Below are 27,904 nucleotides of genomic sequence, written 5' to 3'. Positions count from 1 at the left end.
AAGCCTTTGCAAAACTATTTATTACTCTTTGAATATATATACAGGATGGTAAGAAACTATTTGAACAAACTTCGGGAGCTGATTCTCAACACCGAAACCAGCACAAAAAAAAAAAAAAAAAAAAAAAAGTCCTGGAACTTTCGTCAGTCAGGGACAGGGAATCCATACGTTTCTGTGGGGAATCCCTCGCACTCATGTTGCGGAGGTTTGAAACTTATATTTTTCAATGCAGCAGGTATAACTTCAAGTGTCATATTCTAAACGGCACTTTCTACGTTGCGTTGTTTTTGAATTGCAGCCCCGGGAAGTTCATTTTCCGACGCTTTCGGTACCTTGTATCGCCGAAAATATGACGAAAGTTTCAGATGACTTTTCTGCCGGTTTCGGTGTCGGGAATCAGCTCCCGAAGTTTGTTCAAATAGTTTCTTACCATCCTGTATATTTTGAAGCACGATGCAAATATCTTATCAATTTTACTGTTTTAATTTACATTTTTCCAAAAAACAAAGAAAAAATCCTTCATTTTCAAATATGATCACATATCATCTAGTTGCTTCAAATCTTGGATTTATGCTTAAGAGAATGCCGTTTGAAGATGTCTTCTGATACAAAACTTCGACTACACACTTTACAGTAAAATGGTCTACCCGAAGTGTGTACAAGGAGATGAGTTTTCATATTACACATTTGGGTGAAACCCTTAGAACAGACGGGACACTTGTAAGGTTTCTCTCCTGTATGGATACGAATATGGCGTTTCAATTCACATAACTGATAAAAATTTTTCGAACACCATGTACATACATGATTTTTACCACACCAGCCGGAAGATTCAACTGCTTTTGTTCGTCTGATAAGTGGAGACAGAAAGCTGAAAATGAAAGAATATGTATTTTCATACTGCAACATGGAGTCTAGTCTTAGGCAAAAAGGAACAAGACATTTAAATTCAAGCTATATTTGTATCATTCGCACATACGTACATTCTAACCATACAGCATTCTAACATTCCACATTTTATTCCTATCCACACAATACTCCTAACAGGGTACTTATTCGGATGTTATCCGTTACCTCTCTGTCCCTACTTCCATCTGTTTACATTATTATATACAAATACCCCGAAAAATCTTGTTTAATTCCTATGTACGATTTGGCTTAAGTAATGTGTACTCCTGTTAGCATACAGTAAATGCGATGTTAAAGAAAGGTTCATGCTAATGTGGGGAATTGAAAGAAAGAAAAAATATTGTAAAACATTTGTGTATTGTAAACTTACTTACAGGAGTAATAGTTGTTATTGTTGTTTTTCTGTTCCAAAAATTAAAGGAGTTTAACAAAGAGTGCAAGATTTATGGACGTGTTCATCTTAGGTCTAATCTGAAGCACGATTAATAGACACTGCCATTGAAATGAAATTCTGATATTTTGGTTATCTCTTAATTATCTTTATAGAATTCTAATCTTAAAATTTGACACAGTATAGTATCAGAATGTACATGATGTCAATATGGCTCAGTTTTCGACATTCGAATAATTTGATGTAGGCTAAGGTAACAAATAATTTTATTTTAAAAGATCTGAATAACTTCGTGTAGCAATGAACATCTAAGTTGAGAAAGAGGTTCCTATTCTTTTAAAAGTCATTCGTCCTTTAGTCTCAAAAGCTCCGCGATTTCTATTGGCCAGATATTCCAGCAAAATAACTGAGAATATCAAGTCCTTAACCTTTTTAGGATCTTATGGTACAATTTGTATCATACGGGTGTTTTCTGGAACTTTGCGTTATAATTCTCCTATTAAGCTTTTTCGTCCGAGTTTCTTTTGTTTTTCAACCACTGAAGTATTGCAAAGTTTGTTTCTTTACGTGTTAGAGCAAATGCGTACGCTCCATAGGTGTAGTGACGTAATATACATCGTCAATGTTATATATATATATTTTAGTACACGGGTGTACCATGGTACTTTGCCATTCCCATTTCGCATCAAATTTTCACTTTCTGGTATATGGTATAGACATGTTAGTGGTACCATTAGAAAGGCTGCTCTATTCTGAAGAGAATGAGGTATGAACCATGGTCCTAGGGGAAATAGTGACTTGTTAGGAAATTTTTACATTATGTAATTAGTTTGGAGAAATTTTAGGCTTATTTTCTTGTGTGTGTAGTACGGAGGTATTTTTTCCCGTCCTTTATTTTCAAGATACCGGATTGAATTTTTGTACAAGTATCCAGTACATCTCGTAGTATTTCTCAAGTGATTTTGGGACGTCTACGTTTACACAGGGCCGTTCCAGAGGGGCCCAAATGGTGGCAAAAAATCTTCCCGGAAATTTCTCCTTTTCCCTCACTTTTTCCCTCTCCTGGTATATGGTATGGGCATGTAAGTGGTACCATTTGAAAGCCTGCTCTATTCTGAAGAGAATGAGATATGAACCATGATCCTAGGATAAATAGTGACGATACAGTAGCTGCTTGACTGAAAGACTAAAAAATACCCCATAAACACAAGATCTTATTAAAGAGGTTAATGAACATGCAAATGGTAACATTAAAATTTAAAATCACAGAAAGCGGTACGCTTTACAATCCGGAGCAAACTGAAGAGTAATTGATGTAAAGCTACATGCGGGAACAGCTTTGGCTGTCTTTCCTTAAAATGAAATCAAGATCTTGCCAAGAATTTTGGACTGCTAAATGATGTTTAAAAGGTGGAATACAGAATTAATTTAGTGTTCTAGCTGCTAGAAGGATCTTCTGCTTTAGGATATTAACGCACACAAATACTAGTTTTCACCTTACTTGATTACTGTACTTTTGTGGATAGCCCAACTTTCCACTGAAAACCTTGAATCGAGAATCTTTGAATTCGATTTACGTATAATATAACGTAAAGTTATTTACATTTTGCCGTTAATTTCAGACAACGATTTGCTCATGTTCAGACAACGATTATACCACTACTGGCGTATCTATAAAACCCCTTATTCAAAATATCCCGAAAATTTATATCGTAAATTAAGTATAGGAATACAAAAATTTGTTACAGGAAAGTAAGAAATGTTTTACCATATGACAATAAAAGTTGCACGGCTCAATATGTTAAACAAAAAGTTCAATTCTTTTCTACTGGAGAAACAGCGTAAAAGTCCTGGGACACAAGATGTCCACCTCACTAGAGTTTAATAACTTATATTTAGTAACAATATGCTTCAATATTCCTTTTCTCTTTCAACAATTAGGTGGCACGATAGCTCAGTGGTTGAACTCCCCCTCTGATGCTAGAAGTCTGGTTCAATCCCAGGCCGTGAGAGATTATGGTGAACAAAAAACGAACAGTGTGTCCGTGGGTTTTGTCAAAGTATGTGGTTTCCTCCCACATTTTAATTCCAATTATTTCGTAACTATTCACTTTCGTTCATCAACTGACTACTTACTTATTTCAGGGTATTCATCTCACACGAGAAGATAATATTTCGTCCAATATACCTCACTTCCAGCACATGGTCGCCCTTAGGGTGGGGAAACGAAGGACCCTTTCCTGGATTTTAGAAAGGGATTCGACTCTTTAAATACATACCAAAACATATGAGATGTCCTTACTTATACACTACAGTGTTTAATATATTTACTATAGTTAATACAATTATTAAATGTACGTAAATAAATGTTGTTTTACATAGTATAATGTCCATCAACATGCATATTCGCAACATCGCATGTGTGTGTGTGTCTCGCTCTTTCTCTCTTGAATGGGCTATTTTAACGAAAGGATCTGATAATCGCTTACCCGAGGACCTTAAGTACAGAATTACATGTATAATTACATACATTAGTGTATAATTCAGTCATAGGGTCCCCCTTCTTAGCACACAAAACCTGCGAGTATTTCTGCTCTCGCATTTTATAGTCAAGAAGCTAGGTTCATAATGAGTATAAAGTTAATGAAAGGAGGGAGTGGTGTATTTTTGCAGATACATATACCTGGTATATATTAGTCGGTCTATGCGATACGGAATTATATATAAACATATACATGGTATTAGGACTAACAGCTATTAAGGAGTTTCACAGTCCAACTCCAAAGACTGTAATCAGATCCTAATAAAATTTATATGGAATCTACGAGAAAGTATACTCTTTGAAACTAGGAAGGGATCATCAAAATCAGTACATGTTATGAAGTTACGTACACAATGATCGTAGGTTATATACGATATTAACATCATCAACCGCCGAGGAGTTTCATGGTCTAGCTCCGATGATTTTTATCAGATCTTAATGAAATTTATATAAAACCACCACGAGAACATATTTTCTTCAAACAAAAATAAATCAACAAGATAGGTACACCTATGTCGCAACTATGTGTGATCATATACACAATTATGGTATGAACAATGTCAGGTAGTGATAAGTTTCATGGTCTAGATCGGAAGACTATGGTTAGACCCTCATGAAATTTATGTGGAACAACCGGAAAAGAACACTCTTCCAAACAAACAAACGTTAAAATCGATGCACCTGTGCCAAAGACATATAAACAAGTCAAATTGAGTCCTCCTCCTATCTCAGTTCAGAAGGTAAGACGTCACAATCTGTCTATGTTAACAGATTCTTGATATAACTTAATGCACCTACAACCTATTATTCTATATGCATGATCTCTAAATCCCAAATAATCTTATTACTTGAAAGTTGTTTTTCTTATCGAATACAACTTGGTTTCCCTGACATTAAAGAACTTTTTCAGTAATTTTTGTGACATTAAAGAACTTTTTACTAATTTCCTTAATTTTCCCTGACAAAAATAAATTCCTTCACTTCCCTGATTTTCAAGGTCTTTGGGAATCCTGCTCTCTTTATGGATGGGCAATACACTCATAAAAGACCAAAAATGTGAGTCTGGACGCAGAGAGTTCACTTAGTTTAAGAAAGATAATTCTATTTTCTGATTACTTAAGGATTTGTAGATTGTTCCAGAAAGGAGTTTAATGGAAACGAAGAATGAAAGATTAATTATGGCCTTGTTTATCTGAGGCCTTAGAAAAATGTATACAATACTACTAGACTTAACACTATGTACTCCTAAAGCTTTTTCGTGGCTGCATAGTTAGCGTACCCGCCTTCGGCGCAGGAGACCAAAGTTCGATTATCGGTGGGAGGACATGTGGTTCAGATATTACGTTCAACTGTAGATCTAAGTCTCATATAGGCTTGCTGCTCAATGGGACAATAAACTTCGATCCAACCAATTAATAAGGGCTCCTATTTGCAGACGGTGCTTCGTAAGCAAATTTAGCTTATTATTCACGTTGACATGATTCACTGTGGCACGTGAAACAATATTAACGATTCCTCCACACATTCAAAATCATTTATTTATTTTTTTTTCTTTTTCTACGGGCTTTATACTTTTAATTTTCTCACAAAATATTTTTTTTATCATAGATAGACTATACACAATTTTACTAATTTTATTACATAAAAATCACTAAATACAAAAATCGTAACAGGAGCTTTTACAAAGATCCAACATACAATTTATGAATTAAATATTTCTCAAATCACGCATCTTGATTCTAAATGCTTCCACCAGCAACGTTGAACACATTAATCACTCGCACCTTAGATGCGTGCATGGTGTTATGTCTGTTAAATGTGTGCTTAGATTTAAAACTTCTATTACAAATACCACAATAAAAAGAACTATCTTTTGCGTGAATCCGTTTGTGCTCCTTTAAACTGCTATTTCGTGTGAATCTTCTAAAACACACAGGGCATTCAAATGGCTTCTCTCCTGTGTGGACTCGAATATGGCGTTTCAAATCAATTGACTGATAGAATTTTTTGGAACACCACGAACATTTATGCTTCCAAAAATCAGTTTCATGATTATCAATCGTACTGGGACACACACCAAAACTGAAAATAAAAATACACATCTTCAAACTACTGAAACTATAATTTAATAAGTTAAATAAAAAATTATATTAAAGCTCTTTCATTCACCCGTAGATTACATATCTGAAAGTTAAATTTAACTTATTTATTGCAAGAACTCTTTACTTAGGTTACCAAAATATTATACAATGATCGAATTCCATAATTAAAAAGAAAAAAATCCTTGGAAAATAAATCACTAATTATTCAAGTGATCAAAAGTACTTAGCTGCGAAAATCAATTAGTATATTTACCTTTTTTTTATTACTGCTTTATCAACATAGTTCTTTTCCTTGAGTGGAATTACTGAATCAAGAGGATTAAGGTTCAGTATTATGACGTTCACATGAAGCATTGAAATTGGAATTTTAAAATAATGTTTTCACCCATTCTTTGAAGTTTCTGACATTTCCGCTTAAGATATTTATATTTTTTTCTAATTACTACTCTTTTCTATGAAACGAAACTTAAAGAACAACTTAAAGAAAAGACAGAATTTAACAAAACAAAATTCCAACATATGCAATGGCCCGAAATATAGAAAATTATTTAGTGTCGCCAGGTAACAGATTACGATTCGGATAAGAGTGAATTCAATTAATTGTTACAACATTTTGCTAAAAATATTAATTCTCAAATCCATTTTATATAGACAAATGTACAGGAGAATAAGATTACAGATCGAAATTGTATGATTTGCATTTACTGAATGACAATAAATACGAAAAAACATCAACAACTCTTAGATCATATTCAAGTAAACTAAATTTCTAATAATTTCAATTCGAAATACTTTATTATTATTATTATTATTATTATTATTATTATTATTATTGATGATAAAGAGCAGAATACAGAAACATATCATTTTTATATTTCAATAGGTTTTATTGTGAATCAGTGCTGTACAGATATTACAAATGGCATTTAATATCGCAGCCGAAAATAGGTACGGCATTTAAACTCAATTCATTCTTTTTCTTTGATTTATCTTTAGTCTTAAACAAGAACAACACGTTGTTCAACAATTACTTCTATTTTCAATGTCCGCAATATAGAAATTACCCATCGACTGGAAGGAATACGTTAATTTTAAACCTTTTATTACACTAAGGCAAAGACTCAAAATATATTGTTCGTATTTGCCTCCATTTTATGTCATTCTTAGTCTTATTCAATAGCAAGAATATAAGAAATTCATTTAGGAGGGAAAAGAAATTAACTTTGCTGACACTAGGCTTTCTCAAGACGATTGAACGCTTTGTGAAACCGAGTGATTGGCCTACAATTGTGCAGTAAATTGTACTTCAAACTAAACAACTTTTCGATTTATATTGTTTGATATTGCTCTAAGTTATCTTTAACAAATATCTCTGATAGACTATCAGTATCATATACATAACACGTAAGAAATTGTAATATGGAGCTACAACAGATACAAGATCAAATGAACAGATAGTTATACGATTAGTTTCCTTATGAACTGTAGATTTGAGAGAGAAAATTTACAAACTACAGCCGAACACAAAAGCCCACAATCTCGCTTTTATTGTCATGTTTAAATGGAACGAAGATTGTTTGATTCATCATTCCTTATGGCCAAGTTGTATTTCCTTACACATAAGTAGACAAGGATATATGTAAAATAATAATAATAATAATAATAATAATAATAATAATAATAATAATAATAATAATAATAATAATAATAAACAACTGGCTGCTTTCCTCCTTTTGGTAGCTGTTATTCCTTACACAGAAGAGAACTACAGAAAGTTATGTGCGCTTTTAAGTATTATTGTCAAAGAAGTGTGGTAAATTAATGAGAAGACAAATCAACTGAAATGTTTGAGAAAAATAAACAGAAAAATTACTAATTTGGAAGATATTCCCCAAATAAACCCTGGTAACGTCTACGCCCGCAAGATATCCAATAAGTTTAGTTAACTTTATTTATTAATTATGAATATGACGAAAGTATGGACCTTGAGCAACTGTACACTGAACACTTGCAATGTAACGTGTTTGTGTATACTATGTCCTCACTCGAACTCCGTTAACTGCAACAACTAAGCTCGCCTAACTGTCCTGTCACATTTCGAACGTGCACTCCTACTTTGACCCCCAGTACTGTCCTGGAAGCACTCTCCATCACTACTTTGTCACACCAGCAACTGTCGCTACGAGCTCAGAGTTTTACTAGCCAGTAAATGCATCCTGGTCTCCTCAGCGGAGCGCTAATAATCGCATACACAGCTATTTACCAGTAACTCACGAGAGTGCGATGTTCCTGTGTTACTTCATTCCGGATGTTTATGTTACGTTTTGTACAGTATATATTTAGTGCTCATTTTAAAACCTAAGATTTCGTATACAGTTATTCGTATTTTCTGACAATATATAAAACCCTAGGAAGTTTCCTCTTTTCACTTATACTGCTGTTTCCAGTTGTATAATGGGTTCATTTACTACGTCGTTTCTCTCTCTATTTCTTTACTCTATTTCATCCGTATATTCCTAATTTACTATCCCGGTTCGTTTTCTACTACTCGCATAAACGGTAGATTATATTACATTTTGAAATACATAATTTACAAAATGAAAATGAAATGAAATGTTGTAGTTTAACGTCTCACGATTACGTTCTTTAGGCTAAGGGAAACTATGATTAAAGCAAGTGAATGACAAAGTGGGAGGAAACGAAAGTACCACGAAAAAATTCCAGAGACGATGCTGTCCCCGACAAACTTACTTGGAAGAGGATCGAACCAAAGATCTCACGCACACGCACTAGAGGTAAGCGTTCAACCACATACATAATAGCAGTAATACCGTCACAGCCAATATCACCACACCACACTCCAAGGCACTGAAATGTCATTAAGTAATATCTCCAGTAAAAAACTGGACTAAGCACATTGCTACAATAAAGAAAAACAGAATTTAAGGGTTTTGACCCAAGGAAATCCCTAAAACTCTTTCAAGAAACTAGATAAATTTATTTATTTACTTGTTTACAGCCTTTTTGACAAAGATTTTGGCTTTAGACTAAAGGATACAATGAGAAGACAATGATTACGTGAAATGAATGACGAAAGGACAATGCAATGCCTAATATCCATGCCCTAAACGAGATTCGAACCCGAAGCAGACATCTTACGATTGTCAGCCGGAGAAGCTCTAGGGAGTCTTATAGGCCACAACAATGACAAAGAAAACTGTGTCTGAATCTGATTTATAACAAATGCTAGGAAGAGACGATTTTACCTTTATACCTTTATCTCCGCTTCAAGTCTAGAGATCTCAAGTAAAGCAGGGTTCATACTGATCTGAAGAAATCTAATTCCCTGACTTCTTCCTGACAGAAAATTCCCTACTTTCATGGCAGGTGTCGGATGACGTTAACATATAAATAAGGAATAAATAAAGGTTAATATTTATATATGAGAACATTTATTCTATAGAGACAAATAGTGATCACTTGCTCATACGTACAGCAATAAAAAAAAATAGCAATAAAAGCCAAATAGGTATTATAAAGCCAAATAGGTTGGCTAAGCTGAAATTGGTGTACAATTAATGTTAGAAAAATATATTTTATAAAATTTCCCTGATTTCCAGTCTTTTTCCCTGAGATTCCCTGACCTGCACCATTTTTCCTGAGTTTTCTCTCATTTCCCTGACCAGTAGGAAACCTGTAAAGTAGTATAATATTAATGAACTATACCACCAAGCTGTGCGAGCGAATTCCTCATATCAAATTAAGTGAAAAATACTTGTGAGGAAGATTTTCAGAAATATGGCTGTCCAAATTCCTGGGGAAATTAAATTAGTGAAAAAATACGAGAAACCATGGAGTGATGATCCAAATCAACGTAATCCAAAAATGCATATTTTGTCAATGTGCAATGGCTGTGTACGAGATTCCCTACAAAGTATAATCCCCAGACATGCCCTCAACAGAATTCCCAGACATGATCTGATTTCAAGGTGGATCCAAAGTACGCAAAATGTGAGCCTTGACAACACTGGACACGGAACGCTACGCCGGAAGTGTTACAGAGAAACCAGCCAGAGAAGGTCTCTGACAGCTCGCAGCAACGTTGCCGCTACTTACGGACCGATGCTTTTTTTTCCGTGCATCTATAATGGCAATTAATCGTGTAAGACAAAGTGATCGTGGTTGGTAACACTAGCACCAAAGTAGGGGCTGCATTTTCCTTCCACACATGGAAAGAAACTGCAGAGAACATCTCTTGTTGACCCTGCTATAGGACCGCCAGCACCATGGTCTCTTATGTTTGGAATAACGCATGCTGCGATGTATTTTATCGTGGTGTATATATCACGTTTCCTCACATATAAGCATGAAACAAAACACACAGCACGTGTATTTCCCGTCTCGTTTAACCTAAAGGGCATAACTGTGTGACGTTGAACTAAAAACAAGAATTTCATTTTACGACTGCACATGTCAAGATTAACTTTTCTTTTCGACTGAAAGTTGAAATATGATGTTATCAGTAACTGTCATTTTCAACTAGGCAAATTTACATTCCTCATTCTTACTTCTCATCTCTGAACTGTATATAAATTACAAAAAACCTTACATTCTCATAACTCCTCATATTTTAAATATTATATGAGGTTACAGTCACGATACAGTTAAATGCACGATAAAGTCGAATAATCTAAAATTTATCTACACTATACAAGGTTGGGAAAAATTCACTAAAGACAAATTTTGTCACATGGGTTTGTATTCTCAGATAGTGACGTTTTCAAGGAATGTACATAGCACACATACATTCACCCTTCAAACCTTCCAGAACAAAATCGGTGATTTTGAATTTGCTATCTACAAATGGGACACATTCATAAAGAAATAGCAATGTATTTCCACTAATAAGATATATATATCATTTACCTAGCCAGGACCATACTAAACTACATCCTTCAAGAAATTCGATTAAATTAAAGAAGAAAAACAGATAAGTATTTTTGTATACATATTTAAAATAAGAAATTAATTAATATATCACTATTATAAATCATGTTTCTCTTACTTTTCAGATTCGACCATATATTATTTAGCTGCTTCTACTCTTGGACTGATGCTTAAGAGAATGCCGATTGAAAGTGTCTTCTGATGCAAAACTTCGACCACACACTCTACAGTAAAATGGCCTATCTGAGGAATGAATGAGGAGATGACCTTTCATATTACTCTTTTGGGCGAATCCTTTGGAACAAACGGGACACTTGAAAGGTTTCTCTCCTGTATGGATACGGATATGTCGTTTCAAGTCGATTGATTGATAAAATTTTTTGGAACACCATGAACATACGTAATCTTTATGGGGAGATGTAACTACCACTGCTGATCTAATAACTGGATACATAAAGCTGAAAATAAAAGAATAATAGGTATTTTCATATCACAACATAATGCCACAAAAGAATGAATGATACTTAAATTACATTCTGCAAGTGAACTGTCTAATGAAGACACTTGCTCATCTTCATTAACTCTAACACTCTGGAAATTTGCTCCTTCACCAAAAATAGCAAACACAATTTAATCTTCCGCAAATAAATAAACTCGAGAGTATTGAGGGTATCGCCACGCCGTGGTACATTAGTACATTTTACAATTTTAAAAACATATAATAATACTTTAGAAATAAAATACTAGTGTCTATTTATAGAAGAGGAAAGAGAATATTGTATGACTTATTCTACATATTTTTGAATGGTATACTGAATTCATATTCGACAATCAAACATGAACATATCTAGCGTACAACCGAACTATTAGGGAAAAATTCCATAATGTACAGTATACTAAATGTGTGCAATTATTTGAGGTCGTTCAGTTTATTTCCCCCTTTGTTTAAAACGGAATAAGGAAACTTGACAATTACGGAGTCGGATTGGAGAGACAGGAAGTGAATTGGATTAGAAAAATTAAACAAACACTTTCATTTTTACTTCCCACGTTTATACCTACAGGTTAAAGGAGATAAATAATTAATGAAAGCTAATGATTATGAAAGAATATGTGGAAAGGAAGAACCCCCAAGAGAAACACACACACGATATTGTCAACCACAAGCTTACGTGACCTGAGACTGAACCAGGGACCCGTCACATCAGAGATGAACGTTCTGTCACTGAGCCACCGTGCCCCCGATTGCGATTAGAATATATAAAAAGTCAATATCTGTAACTTCATTACATACATAGTGATCAATATACACATGCCAATTAATATTCCTTCAAAATAAACGTCTCATGATTTTTCCTATGAATACTGATAGTATAATGAAACCAAACGAACTATTATCAGTTTATTTCATATTTGAAATTACAGTCTGCTGTTGATCGAATACTGTTAAAACCAGTTGGTTTCATACCTTGTATATGTTCAAACTTGGCATCATTGCAGAAAACATATTAGTATGGTTTCTAACATCATAAAATATCTATTAGTAAAAGGTTTGACTACAACTTGAACACCTTCATGACTAAAATGGAACGACAAAGATAATAATAATAATAATAATAATAATAATAATAATAATAATAATAATAATAATAATAATAATAATAATAATAATAAATTATGGAAGTCGTAAACGAAAAAATTTATGTTTCATCTAAGATGTTCAAAGCAGTAACCTCACGCGCCTAGTAGGATTGTCACACTTCTCTTTTATTTCATTCCAAACTACCATCAGTTGTCTATTTTTTTGCTTGGACATTTTGTTTAACTCTCCTGACGTTTATATGTAGACGCTAGCCTTAACGAGTAATATCATTTGAGTGCATCGAACGAGCTCCCTCGTTGCTAAGAAATTAGCGCATGTGCCTTTGGCGTGGGAGACCTGAGTTCGATTCCCGGCTGAATCTCATGTGCTTCGGATACCATGTTAAGCTGTAGATCAACGTCTCATACAGCCTCATTGTTCAAAGGAACGTTAAACTGAAAATCAAATCAAATTAAATCAGAGAGTACATCGTAATAAGTTGGATTCAATTTCAGTAAACAAAACTCATTAAACAGCATAAACATTTTCAGCAGTGTTCATGTACGTAAGCTCCTGTACTAGAACAAACCAACGTGAATTAAAACAAATATTCACTAAAGTTTGATCACTATTGATGCAGTTTCCAACCTAGTAGAAGCCAGTAGTAGTCTTTCTCCTTTCTTGGAATTATTTTTTTAGTTTAGTTTTACCGGGCAAAACGTGAAGCTCTTCGTTGTTGTCTCAAACAATGTACTATTTAAATGATCAAAGAATACTTCAGTCACTTCATGGGTTGCCGTTCAGACATAATAATTTTCATTATGACTGTAGAAAACGATAAGATATCCAGTACTACTGCAGTGAAAGACACTGTATAGATTTTAACATTTCAGACACAACATATTAAGCTTACTATAACAGAAGTTCACAAAACTGTTAAAAAATCTCTCATATGCATGAATGTGAACTCACTGACTTAATGTGGCAATGAGATGTTCCACAAAGTTTCTGATATTACCAGTAAACACTGAACGATATCGTACTAACCTCTTCAGTTGCTGCAAAAGTATTTCCTCGCAAAGGTGTTTAATATTTCTTCAATGTAATATATAAATTCAAGGACGAACATACATACTGAACATTTTATTACTTTCAATTCTTACACATAAAAAAGAATTATGCATACAAAAATTTACAAATTTATTTCTCTTCATTAACTGGCCATTTCCTTACGTCACTTTTCGTGTCTTCGTTTGATGCATAATGTAATGTCGATTGAAACTATCCGCTGAAGTAAAAGTTCGACTGCATATTTTACAATAATATGGTTTATCTTTAGTATGAACAATCAAGTGTGATTTCATGTTGCTCTTCTGGTTGAATGATTTTGAACAGATGGGACAGGTGAACGGCTTCTCTCCTGTGTGGATGCGGATATGGGCCTTAAGATGAACAGACTGGTAAAAGCGTTTCGGACACCAGGAACAGGCATATTTCCTCTCTACAGGATTCCTATTCTCTACATGCACGGACAGCATACATGTAGGTACAACGTAGCTGGAACAAAATAAGGTACAGCCTTAACATTTATTATTATTATTATTATTATTATTATTATTATTATTATTATTATTATTATTATGCTATTATACATATGCCACAAAATAAAAATAGTACGTACAATGAGTTCACATTGGTCTCAAGTGTTAACATATAATATGAACATTTTACAAAATATCATTTTTCACCCTACTGGGATACACCAACTCACTGATTAGAATGTACATTTTCTTCCCTTCTTACAAAAAATTCAGTACATCCTTACTGCTGTACATTTTTAATTGAATGTTTGATCTTGAAATTAAGCACGGTCCAAAAGATTTTCATGGGAAATATCCCATATGTAAATAAACGAAACAAAACTAACGAGGAAAAACATTCCAGAGTCAAACATATCTTCCAATCCTCAGTTATCCATGACTGAAATCTGTATTTCGACTACCGTTTCCAACTTTGTTCTCGCATAGCAGCAATAATAATAATAATAATAATAATAATAATAATAATAATAATATGTTTGAAATGTTTATTGGGAACAAACAGCATTACAGCCACAAGTGTTCCAAAAAAAAAAAAAAAAAAAGGTTTATACAAGAATAGGGCGAATGCAGATAGACATAACATACAACTGATCATACAAAAATAGGTAAAATGAAATAAAATATTGGTTCAAAAAAATAAAACATGCAATGCCTATTACAAAGTATGTATATATATATATATATAAGTATAATTATCATGCATTTAGAATAAGTATCGCGTATAAAATACAAAAATAAAACATTATTCACGGTATAGTTGAAACAGCTTACAAACTATTTATTAAAAAAAAAAAACTGCTTCAGAAAGACACAATGTACTTGCTATTAGAGATTGAAAATAAACACATCAAGTAAAATACACTCATTCATAAGACTAATAATAATAATAAAAATAAAATGAGCATACAAAAAAGTAAAACGATTGCATATGACATTAATAAAAACTCACACCAAGATAAAAAGAGTGTAGTATCCGAACAAAAAATGATAGAAGAGAGGAAATGATGATAGGAAAATAAAAATATGAGAGAGGAAAAAAGCAATCTAAAAAACCTTAAAATAAATATTTCAAATGACACCTTACAAGTTAATTAGGAAAGCATTATAGGTCTTTTAGAATTTTAATTAATTGTGAACGGACTTTAGCAAAGTTACTTTGGAAGATATCTAGAACATTGTAATACTTGTTGGCTGTATCTACAGTTTTATAGATTGAACATTTCAAGGTAGAAACATTCGAAACAAAAGGTACAAAATTTCTGACATTACGATGAGGAATTCTTATGGACCATAAACCATCAATAAATAAATAAATAAATAAATAAATAAATAAATAATAATAATAATAATAATAATAATAAAAACTGGAGAATATTATGAAAGAAACTCAAATCAAAAATACACCGCCTATCAGTTAAGAGGTAACAGATGGAGCTCTTTAGATATACAGGACAAGCTCCTATCTTTAAACTTTCATCGTAACCACACTAAAAAATTGTTTTGAACAGATTCTATGGCATTTATAAAGTACTTAGCTTCACTATTCCAAATTACCGTGCCGTACTTCAAATGAAAACGTACGTTGCAAATGTTTAAAATTTTACAAGTCTTGATATTCGAAAACTTCCGGCAAAGCCATTTTAACATTGCTAAATTTTTCCTGGCCTTAGATGTAATTACCTGTAAATGTTTACAAAATTATAGCTTTTTATCTAAAATTATCCCTAAATCCTTGACATAGGTTTCAAAATCGATTCTCTGTTTACCAACTGTGTAATAATATATATATATATATATATATATATATATATATATATATATATATATAATATCAGTTTTCCTTGAGAAACTTATACATTTAGTTTTGGTAATATTCAAAGGCAAAAAATTATTTTCTGACCACTTGACAACTGATTCAATATTCTCTTGTAACGTGACTTGATCATAAAGGGTTTTAATTTCCTTAAATTTTTTTGTCATCGGTATACATCAAATATCTACAAGTTAACTTCTCAGGTAGGTCATTTACATACAGTAAAAACAAGGGACCGTGATTGGAACCTTGGGGTACACCAAATGTTATATTATGAATAGAACTAATATAGCCATTATACCTAAATTTGAATTTCCTATTATTTAAGTACGAGTCTAGCCACTTATTATCTGATTCGATAGATTGTACTTGTACAGCGTACTTATTAATAAGTGATGAGATAATTTGTCCAAAGGTTTGGCAAAATCAAAGTAAATAACATCAGTTTGACCACCCGATCGAATAACAGAGAACAAACTATGAACAACGCATGTCAAATTTGTAATAACTGATTTACCATTTATAAACCCATGTTGATTTATGTCTAACTGATCACATACAGCATTATACACGTACTTGTACATTATTTTTTCAAAAATTTTAGGAATAATATTCATTATAGAAATTGGTCTATAATCATTAATTTTGTCACCTTTAGTCTTGGGTATTGGTGTTAAGGGATACAATTTTTCAAGCTTCAGGATAAATACTTTCATTTAAACTCCAATTAAACAAGAATGAAATTACCTCAGCCACACCTTTTATAATAAAAACAGGTATTCCATCTACACCAGACGCAGATTTAGTTTTAAGGATTTAATAGCATTTCGTACATTTCTAGTTGTAATAAGAGGTAATTTTCTCTCACAGAGAGTTTCTGGTGATATTAAATAATTATTTGTATTATTAATAGTTGGAAATGTCTGGTAGACTGATGCAAAGTACTCTGCAAATGAATTTGCCAACGACTCACAGTCAGTAACCAAAGAATCATTTATTACAATTCCAGATGCAATTTGTTTTTGCCCTTGGATACATATCTTCAAAATTTTTCAGGATTACTATTTAATTGATTTTCCATTTTAATATAGTAAATACGTTTGTCATCTTTTAATTGAGTCTTAAATGCCTTGCGATAATTGGCAAATAATAAATAGTCTTCAAAATTTGAAGTAATTTTATACCTTTTGTATGCTAAATTCTTAGTTTTTAATAAACAAACAGATTTTTTTTTAGTATCAACAAGGATGTTTAGATGTTCTTAGCAAAGACTTCGGAATAATCGTTTCCATAGCTAATACAATTACCTTTTCAAAATCCAAAACTCCTTCATTTATATCTGGTTTTAGCAAGACATTATACCAATCAGTATAGCTAGTTGTTGATATAATGCGAAATAATCACCTTTAACAAACTGAAAACGTTCAGAGAACTTATTCATTTTACAAGTTTTAGGTAAGAATACAATGGTTTCAATCGGATAATGAAAAGTATCAGGATGCACATAATAATAATATGAAAAACAATTAGCGAAGATAAAAAAAGCATGAAAACGAAGAAAGGTGGATAGTATTCTAAGGGAGCATTTCGCGAATAGGATGATAATGGAAGTGTTTTACTAACTTTTTCTTAGAGATATGGAATAGTCCGGGGGGAAATTTTGAGCATACTCACGCAACAAGATGTGATTAACCTGGTATAACCTTGCGTTACCATACGGTCACATTGCGCACGATGACCTTCAAATTGTTTTCCTCTGGTTAGTTTCACAAAGACTCACATGTAGCGCTGTCAACTCTCAGCTAATGATGTGTCCGACAAGATTTCAGTATCAATCTTGAGATTTCCTTGTTTAGTGTGAAGTTGCGTGCATCTGAAAATCTTGCTACTTCTTGAGTTGCAACAATGGCACATAATAAAAGTTGAGAATTCATTTTATCTTTACACTGTTGTTAATATATTTCCAATTATTGTGTGTTTTTATTCAGAAAGAAGTCAGGCGTTGAGGTAAATAATGTATTGTGTTAAGAAACATACATGAACGTTGTGTAGAGCCATGTACCGTTCATGTTACCACATGGTCACGCTAGGCTTTCGTAGTAGCAGTAAGGCCTGGGAAATCATAATGTTTCCGTCCTAAGAAAAACTTTTATTTCGCCTTTCCATATACGTAACAGTGTATGAAGTATTGGAAGAACTTCAGAAACCGAATGAAATAGGCCATGCAGAAATAGAGTGTATATTTATTGAGCCTCCTGAATCAAATATTTTATGTGACGAGGATTCGGCAGATGAAGATGTTGGCGGTTTGATAGACATCCTAAGTAGGAGACAATTCAATGCTTTGTCAGAAGTAGTATTCTCCAACGACATGCGTTTGGGAGGGATTGATGGGAAGAAGGAGGGAGAGAATCTGGAACAAGGGAGTGAAAACATAGTGAAGGAAGAAAGTAATATTTCAAAGAAACGGAAGCGGAATCAGCGTGATAACAGGGGAAAGTGGACACAAAACGATATCAGCAATTCACTGTCTGTATTCCCCGAGGGAGATTATTCAAAATATACTGACTTCAAACCTGCTGAACTTTTTGAATTTTTCTTTGATGAAGATATATTCGATGTAGCTATATGTGAAATCCAGAAATATGCTCTGTTTAAAAACATGCCAGATCCGAATGTGTCTAAAGAAGATTTGAAATTATGTTTGGGTGTTTTGTTTGTGTCAGCGTATAATACACTTCCAGGCAAGAGATACTATTGGGATTCTGGGACTGATATTAGAAATTTAATAGTACACAATGCAATTAGAAGGGATAGGTTTATTCAAATAATGAGGTTTTTGCATTTTGCGGCCAATAAGGTGAGTGAATTGGATAAACTTTGGAAACTACGCTCACTAATGAATAAATTGAAAAGTAATTGCATCAAACATTTTGTTCCAGCGCAGGCAATAAATTTTGACGAAGCGATGATAGCATACTATGGCAGACATGGTTGTAAAAAGTTTATAAAAGGAAAACCTGTGCGCTTCGGGTACAAGGTTTGGTGCCTGAATAGCCCAAATGGATACCTAATCAACTTTGATGTGTACCAAGGCAAAAATCTGCAATGCATAGCAGAATATGAACAAAAAATTGGAAAAAGAGACGCTCTTCTGTTATATGTGATGGATGAATTTCCAAGTGACGTTAAAAATTACCATTCAGTTTCTATTTCGACAATCCTTTCACAAGCATACCACTTCTGTTACACCTAAAGTCCCTAATGGATATGCTGTAACTGGTACTATACGTGAAAACACGGTTCACAAGGAATGCAATTTCTCAATGTCATCTGAATTCAAGAAGCAGAAAAGAGGTTACTACGAACATAGAGGCAGTGAAGATGGTGTAGTCATTTCAAGATGGCATGACAATTCAGTAGTCACAGTCGCATCCACTGTTCATTGTTTTCCCACTAGGAAATGTAAAAAGATATTCCAGGTCAGCCAAGAAAAAGATCACAGTAACTCGTCCACGTTTGATCGGAGAATACAATACGTTTATGGGGGGCACAGATCGAATGGATAGGAACATAAAGAATACAGAATTGGTATTAGGGGAAATAAATGGTGGTGGTCAATCTACACTTGGCTGTTAGATGTATCATTTCACAATGCATAGCAGATATCACTCAATGCTGTTTCAACTTTTAGTCAACTAGAATTTAGAAGAGAATTGCTCAATACTATTTACTTGCATTTGGTTCGTCTCCAAGAGGTGCTGGACGTCCAGTTGTATCCACACTGAGTTTCTCTGGAAACAGAATATCCGATTCAGTAAGATTTGATGGTATTGTCCATTTAGTTATTCCTGTTCCTGGCAACAAAAGAAGATGTGCTGGAGAAAATTGTTCATCAATGGGGCGTACAGCAGGTGTAAACTGTGATGTTGGCCTTTGTGTTCCTTGTTTTCTCAATTTCCATACTAAGAAATATTAAACACACTATTGTTGTCATTTTCCCAAGACAATGGGATTAGGTGTGTATGAAAGAAAGGTAAGGAAAATATACTTTTTGAACCCTACTGTAGTGTTACTTATTGCATTCATATATCACTAAGGCCTAGCGTGACCATATGGACACACCATATATATGGACACCAAAAATTATTTTCTCAGATGCAATGGTATTTTTGTGATGTATGAAGCCCAATTAACATATTCAAGTATGAATTAACAAAAATCTGCACACAAAAAAAATCAGGTTCTATCAGGTTAAATGTACTGTTGTGTGAGACGGATAGATAGGATCATCATAGTGTTGGAAAGTTAAACTGGTATGGAATGTAGAAAAAGTTTTACAGCTGGGTTTCTGGCATTCTTTTGGTGGGGGTCTTTTAAGGGACCAGTTTTTGTACTGCGTTGCCACAGTGTGAGGGCCTGTGGCAAACAACTTTAAAATGAACAAGCAATCTTTTGCAATGATAAGCAAAATGCATTAGTTTCTGTAAGGATGGTATTCAGTAAGGAACTTGGGAGCAAAAAATATATTTATTTATTTTATTAGACTCTTTTACGAGTCGAAGCCCGAGCTGATAGCACTTCTCGTGAGATCAGCTAAGCCAAGCAGTGCCGGGTCTGGTCAAAGGATAAATGGGTCACCGTTTGTATTCATCAGATAGTGTTGCCATTGCAGTGCCCAACCAGCATCGTAAAGACACTGGAAAGCAAATTGAAGGAAAACAGTAGCGAACCTCAGTCTAAAATGTCAGCATTCGCGGGAAAGGAAATCGGCGTACTAACTGCACATCACACTCTCTAAACATTTTAGGTCTTTACATCACTAAATTGTCCGTTGATAAGGTAGAGATTTATCCCTGGTAATTTATGATTGGATTTTTAGATAATTACCGAGGAATCACGTGGTGGAATAAATACGGGCTTCCTGAAAGACCAATACGGTGATAGTAGGAGCTCTTAAAATGGAGGTACTGCACACTTTTGCTCGGTACGTTTAATATGAACATTCGCCTCAAAACTGAGGGGAAAGGAAAACGGAGTTCGTGGGAGATGTCCATTCTCAAGTCTGATGCTGCATCAAGGACGGTGGTTTATGAATGGAAAAGAGTCAGGTGAATTTGACTGAGCATTTGTCGTTTAGAAATTAGAAATAGGCCAAGGGTCAGTTCTATGTGGATTCACACTAGAAAAATGTCTGTGAATCGAAACCACATGAGAAGTTAAGTGTAAATGAGCGAAGTATATTCTGTATCAGGAGCTCCACAAATAGATTGGCGTATGATTGACTTATGCGAGTGCCCATGAACTACCTTTGCTTTAAAGGTAATGATTATTTTCAAATGAGGAATTCTTCATGCCTAGGGCAAACTAGATAGTTTGGATTAGAAATTCTTCAAGAGCGCCGAGACAGTGCATAAATGAGGAATCGGCACGATGGATATTGGTCTATAATAAAGTCTACGGGACTAGGCTGCATCACTCCCTCCTAGTGCCATCCTAGATTCTGCAGGCTTAAACAAGACTGCTATCCTACTTATCTCACGGTCTAATCGCCTTTGCAGAATTCCTCAACATACGCCACAAAACTCATGAACAGATTACAGGGCTAATTCAATATGTCCAGTTTGTTCTCATCATGAATTCCACATTTGAAACCAACCATTATCTTCAGATCAAAGATATTGCCATAAACTTGTATGGCCACTCATACTACAACCTATTCACAGCGCGCTTATATCAAGAAATACTCCGCTCATCATCTACATGCACTGTTAAAATCAAGAAGTGCCTACCGAGTATGTGTTACTATTTATGTTAATGCTCAAATAAAGAACTGTTTCTGAAGACGAAAATTACATATTCGAGAAGGCACATATCCAACAGACAAATCTTCATTTCTGAAGATGATTACGGTCACTGCCACCGTGAAAAATAATCCAGAAGTATTTGCAGTTTTTAATGCATATTACACAATTTCCTTGACCTGTTAATTCACTGGATTTAAATTCACCAAATAATATTATTGGTTCAAACAGCAGGGTTTGTGATAAGAAACCAATTACAAAAATGGAACTTAATGAAGCAATAACGAATGTCTATCCTCTTAAGTCACGAAATAAATCATGTCGTATAAATATAGTTAAATTGAGCAGTGCGCACCGCAATAATCGTTTTTAAAGCATATCAGTTTATATCCATATTGTGAATATGTACGATATTGATATGCAGGCATCAAGAAAATAGAGAATACTTTAAGAAACTACTGACACCAATGAACGTCGTATTAAAATATTTAGTCTACTGGTCCTTACTTTCTTAATCTGCAAGAATAATATTTCGAAGCTTACTTTGATATCAGCCAATGTTTTGTTAGTCACAGTGTGAATTCTCTGCTTAACAAGAATTCTCTCATTCATTTTATATTTGGTCTAGGAATTAATTCGTGCGGGTGGACAAGAGATGGCGCAACGAACGGAGCGTCCCACAGTTCCGTGTATCCACACATGTGTTGCAAACCCCTGTCATCGCGTATCGTTCGTAGTATAGGGCAGTGGATTTAAGCGTCAACAACACCAGTTTGTAGTTAAGTGAACATGGCGCAATTTGTGCCTGATAAAGTGTTTTTGCGGGGTGTCCTGCTGCATTACTTTAACATGCAGAAAAGTGCGACTGAAAGTCATCGTATTTTGGTGGAAGTGTATGGTGACCATGCTCTAGCTGAGCGAACGTGTCAGAAGTGGTTTGCACGGTTTAGAAGTGGTGATTTCGGCTTGGCAGACCAAGAGCGAGCTGGACAGCCAAAAAAATTTCAAGACGAAGAATTGACAGCATTGCTCGAGCAGGATTCGTGTCAAACGCAGGAACAACTTGCAGCAGCATTAGGCGTTGATCAAACAACAGTCTCCAAACGCTTGAAAGCCATGGGAATGATTCAAAAGATGTCACATTGGGTTCCACATGAATTGAAAGACAGAGACGTTGAAAGACGAAAAACCATTTGCGAATTGCTGCTTCAACGACAGAGCAGAAAGGGGTTTCTGCATCGAATTATTACGGGTGATGAGAAGTGGATCCATTACGAGAACCCTAAACGAAAAAAGGCATGTGTGAAGCCAGGTGAACCAGGTCCATCACAACCAAAACGAGATATTCACTGTGCAAAGGTTATGCTGTGTATATGGTGGGATATGAAAGGTGTGGTGTACTATGAGCTGCTGCAACCGGGTGAAACTATGAATGGAGAACGTTATCGACGACAATTAATGCGTTTAAAGCAAGCTCTGGCCAGAACACGACCAGAATGGGAGAACAGACATGATAAACTTATTGTTCAACATGATAACGCTCGCCCACATGTCGCAAAACCGGTCAAAACCTATTTAGAAAATGTCGGATGGGAAGTTTTACCCCACCCGCCGTATTCACCAGACGTTGCTCCTTCGGACTACTACTTGTTCGATTGCATGAACAACGATTTGATTGGACAGCGGTTTACTTCTTCAGAAGATATCGAAACATGGGTCTCTGACTGGATCGCTTCCAAGGATGAGGACTTCTTTCGCCACGGAATCCGTACATTGCCTGACAGATGGGCGAAAGTGGTGGCTAGCGATGGACAATATTTTTCTTAAGGTATTTATGTATTTTGTGTTTGTACTACAGCTTCAATGTGTGCGTACCAACCGCACGAATTAATTCCTAGACCAAATATATCTTACTCTTGCAGTAGCTAACAATGGCATTCTTATTCGAGAAAAAAATGCTCAGTCATCTTTTACAGTACGAGTGTTCCGCTGTGCGAAAGCTAACAAGTGACGAGTATCCTTTTCTTGGAGACATGGTGCATCACCTCAGTCTCGTGATAGTGAGATTTTCTTTACAGAACAAAATCATGAGATCTTATTCATACCTGAACTGATTCGGTTTCTACATATTTTCCTCTAATCAAACTTAATTGCTTAGACTGCTATATGCAGAATACTTCCTGGAACATGAAAACGACGGAGAGAGAAAAGTCGCGTATGAGTTGAACATTTCTTTACGCCGAAGCAGGTGTGGAGCGCCACTTGCGATTTCATTGGTTATTTAGCACGTCGCTTGCAACAAACGGAAGAAAAGCATCGATGAAAGCTATTTAAATACGTTTAATACTGAAGTAAACTTCCAAACTGCTAAGAATTTCTTTTAATTCCAAAATCTGGTTTACAGATTAGTTTAAGCCGATTTAAATACGTTTAATACTGAAACAAACTTCCAAACTGCTAAGAATTTCTTTTAATTCCGTACATTTTATTACAAAAAAAAAAAAAAAAAACTGGTATTCATGAATATGTATCTATATACTATGTTTAACACAGGTAGGTTAACATTTTTGGTATTGATGATTTTTCAAGTTCTACTACTAACGACTGTGTTTAAGTGATCCGGTTGTAAAGTAATGTTTTATTCATTCAAGTACACGGAAAGCCGCATTTTGAATGCATGAAATTACAAACTAAAAAAAGCCAAAGGTTTATGTACCTTCGGTACCTAGTCAACCTTTTTTTTTCTGACATGCAATGGATTTTATCATCTTTAATATCTGTCCATGTTCTAGCTGTACTGGTCTGCTGATTCCTGTATGCGGGTTCTGCCAAGTACTTTGACGTGTTGACAGTGCGGTTGTGTTCAGCCAACATAAAGGTAAGAGTAGAACTACTTGAAAGACGTAGGAAACTCCTGATAGAAAACCAGTAGCAACTGCGATGGGAATCACGATCTGCTGACCACACTCTCCAATCTAAAATTGCTGACTGGCCAAATCTCGGGACTTACTGACAGATAATTAATGAATTTACAGGTTCCAATCTTATTAGTGATGTCAAAGAAGCAGTGTGCATATTTTTTCTTTCAATCGGTCAACAGCACACTTCTTAAGAATTTATTTGGTTGATTTAGTTTAGTTTTCCTTTCAGCACCGAAGCTATATGAGTCATGGAGCTACAGGTTATCCTGGGATCTGAACCATATGCGCTCTTAACGGGAATCGAACCGGGTCTCCGCGAAAAAAACGCGTCCGCTTCCCATATAGCCACAAGGGAGCTCTAGGAAGTTCCTAATATTCGAAGTGAATGTTGGAACGAGTGTAATTATTATTAATCTGGACTAAATTCTCTGGCAAGCATTGGCATAGATATAAAACGTTTCGAATTCTTATCTCCATATATGAATACAATATAGTATTCCAAATATTATATTCTTTACTTTTTCTTACCACGGATAATAAAGATAGAGCAACATCTACGTAAAACGAAGAAAAAATTGCAACAGTCTTTCATTAACCCCATCAAACACTGACTTTTACAGTAAAATAGTACATTCGTAGTTAAGAAAAACTCAGTTTAAATTATTTGTTCTACAGTGCATGAAAATTATTAATGAAATTCTAAAAGCAAAGTTGATTTCCTATAGGATAAATATTAAAGGCAATAAATAGTTGCTGAAAAGTATACTGTTAAAATTCTCAGTTAGGATCAGGAAGAGTACAGGCTTGTTAATATTAGTGCCAAGTAATTTTTTTAGCTTTTAGTTTGAGAACTTCCTTTCTTATTTATATATATATTTAAAATTTTATCTTTGTAATCAACGTACTCAAGCTATGGTCTTCCTTATAATCAAGGTTAAAAAAAAAAAAAAACTAATTCTATGCGGGTCACTCAGCGATACAAAAATACATACTGTGTTTATTACTGCTTAAAAACAGTTTTAATAATTAGTGAAACGTTAATTATTTCGTCCTTATTTTAACAAAATTCAAGATATATCAATCAAGTGCCTCATTGTCGAGTTCACTCAAGAAAAGTCTTCTAACTAGATGGCATAAGAATAACAACTATACATATAACAAAAATTTTTACTTAGTATAACAAAAACACCACTACCAAACTTAGGTATTTCTTTATGCCACGAACTAATAATAATAACATGGTTAGAGAAATGCCACCTTTCAGCACTATACGCTACTGAAAAAAAATCCATACATTACATTTTAATTTATAAAACGTACTATACTGTTCGGTATAAAGAAGCAGTCTGGAAGTTTAGTAGTAGTGCTTTTCTGTACCTTATGTTCATGTTTAAAGTTGTGTGTTAAATTGCTTTCAATCATGGATATAGGATAGGACTTACGGAAAACAAACTGAAACCTACTTAGGTGCAGTAACGAAGTTTATTACTCATGAAACCAATGTTCGTTCTGCTGGTGGGTATCTTTACTGGTCTTCCAACTGGAACCTAATTGATGTCCAGCAAATGTAAATTATACAACCCAACACATTAGAAGGGTCACGTTGGTTGCCGAACTATCTATTCAAGCTTCTGGAATTTATAGAAGGTTTTGCAGTAAGAATGATATGGTTTTACAATCCGGTAAGTGAAACTTTGTCTGGCACAAACGGAATTTTTATTTTATTTTGAAGCAATAGTTGGTGACATTATGTTTTCAGTAACATATTTAAGTATCCATTTCAACTGTGTCCACACGAGCGAATTCAATGAACGTAATTTTGGATGACTATGCGCAAAAATTCAGGCCAAAGGTCACAAATGCAGCGCTCTTATGTTAAGTTGCAGTTCTTTAAGGGTTCGTAGTTAGTTTATATATAAGGAGTTGCCTTAATATTTTGTGCAATATTCCGCCATCTGCATGTCAATACCGAAGTTATTTTTTTTCTCTCTCTCTCTCTCTGAAGAAACATAACAGCTGCTGTGTATGTGTTCACATATTGGTGTAACAAAATTTCGAAAGTAGCCACCATCAATCCTGCGTGTTTCTGTGAACTTTATGAATAAAAAGGAATAGAGAGCAGTTTCTGCTTCAGGTCCCATTATAACATTACAGTAGAAACATATGTTACTTCAATTTCAGAGCCAATGTTCCATCAAGATTCAATTTTCTATCGATGTTTCTGAAGACATTATTTTCTTGTATCTACATTACTGCCGCCAAGAAAAGAGGGAGAGAGAAACAAATACTTGGCACTCCAACGAACATTTCTTCTATGAAGCTGAACAAAATAGTGGCAAGATCTGCAGCTTGACAAAATTATATAACAACAAAATTTGGATATTGCAAAAGATAAATATTACAAACTACCTACATACGTATTATTAAAATAGTAAATTCAAAATTAAATTCTGATCCACAATACAATACACGAAGTTAACAGTACCGAAAACTCAAGAATCATTGTCATGACAATTTCCATACTTCTCGTCACGAACTCTGAGACAAAGAGTGATATAGTTTTTGATATAATTATTTAGTACTTCATTCCTGTAATCATTTCTTAAGCTCGGTTTTATTCATGAATAAGGCTGGCGAGTACAGCGGAAATGCAAAATTCAATAATTCAATCGGTGAGTGGAAAACGGAGATTATTTCAAAACCAAAGGAGAGCATTCCACAATAGCAATTTCCGCACAACTAAATATAGAATCTCATTAAATTTTTGGTATTTTGGGAAATGTAAGTTCTTATCATTTGCTATAAATGTCCCATTTGTGTGTGTGTGTGTAAGCAGAAATATTTCCGGTAAGTGGCTTTTTAAAATTTTTATTTATTTATTTTCCTTTTTGTCGTTTTCGAGAAGTAAGGTGTTTTGCAATGTTCTTCATTTTCCACTCACAGATCCAACTTGAATTAAATTCAGAGGTACGTCAATTTATGATATTTGCATTCGTGGTGTGTTCTAATACATCCTAAATAAGTTTCTTCAGAAACACAGGTTTTCATAATAGCTATCTAATTTCATAGTGAGTGAGTTCGAAAATTACTTGGCACTGTATGTCCAAAATTAAATTTATTTATTAACAATTACGCATCAATGTGCCCTGGCCACGCGAGTCCGTGGTAGACAACATAGTGTCCGTGATATATATATATATACAGGGGCGGATCCAGGATATGATCAAGGGAGGGGCTAAGCCATATTTTGCCGTTTTATCCAGTGTAAAACAGAATTGAAGCTCATTTTATC

The 27,904-nt window shown here is 34.4% G+C and overlaps 1 protein-coding gene across 44 annotated transcripts in view; it reads right to left on the bottom strand.

The window, feature by feature from the left end:
• LOC145680652 (uncharacterized) overlaps positions 1-27,904 on the bottom strand; it is a 407,115-nt gene that overhangs the window by 273,436 nt on the left and 105,775 nt on the right. The window contains exons 4-5 of one of the 44 annotated variants that reach the window (XM_081751397.1): positions 11,010-11,349; positions 5,787-5,924 (exon numbers count right to left, since the gene is read on the bottom strand). The exons of 39 other annotated variants lie outside the window; for them this stretch is intronic. In XM_081751397.1, coding sequence (XP_081607523.1) covers positions 11,034-11,349 — 316 coding nt within the window. In that variant the 3' untranslated portion in view covers positions 5,787-5,924; positions 11,010-11,033. Of the gene's footprint in view, positions 1-147; positions 872-5,460; positions 5,925-11,009; positions 11,350-13,601; positions 14,031-27,904 lie in introns of those variants that run through there. 4 more of the 44 variants (XM_081751420.1, XM_081751400.1, XM_081751378.1 and 1 more) reach the window with 4 other exon arrangements.

This window comes from Thermobia domestica, chromosome 3, assembly GCF_964235325.1.
Source record: "Thermobia domestica chromosome 3, izTheDome1.hap1.1, whole genome shotgun sequence".
NCBI classification, from domain to species: domain Eukaryota; kingdom Metazoa; phylum Arthropoda; class Insecta; order Zygentoma; family Lepismatidae; genus Thermobia; species Thermobia domestica.
The sequence above is the reverse complement of the archived record's forward strand: the minus strand, read 5'-3'. Positions and strand labels throughout refer to the sequence as shown.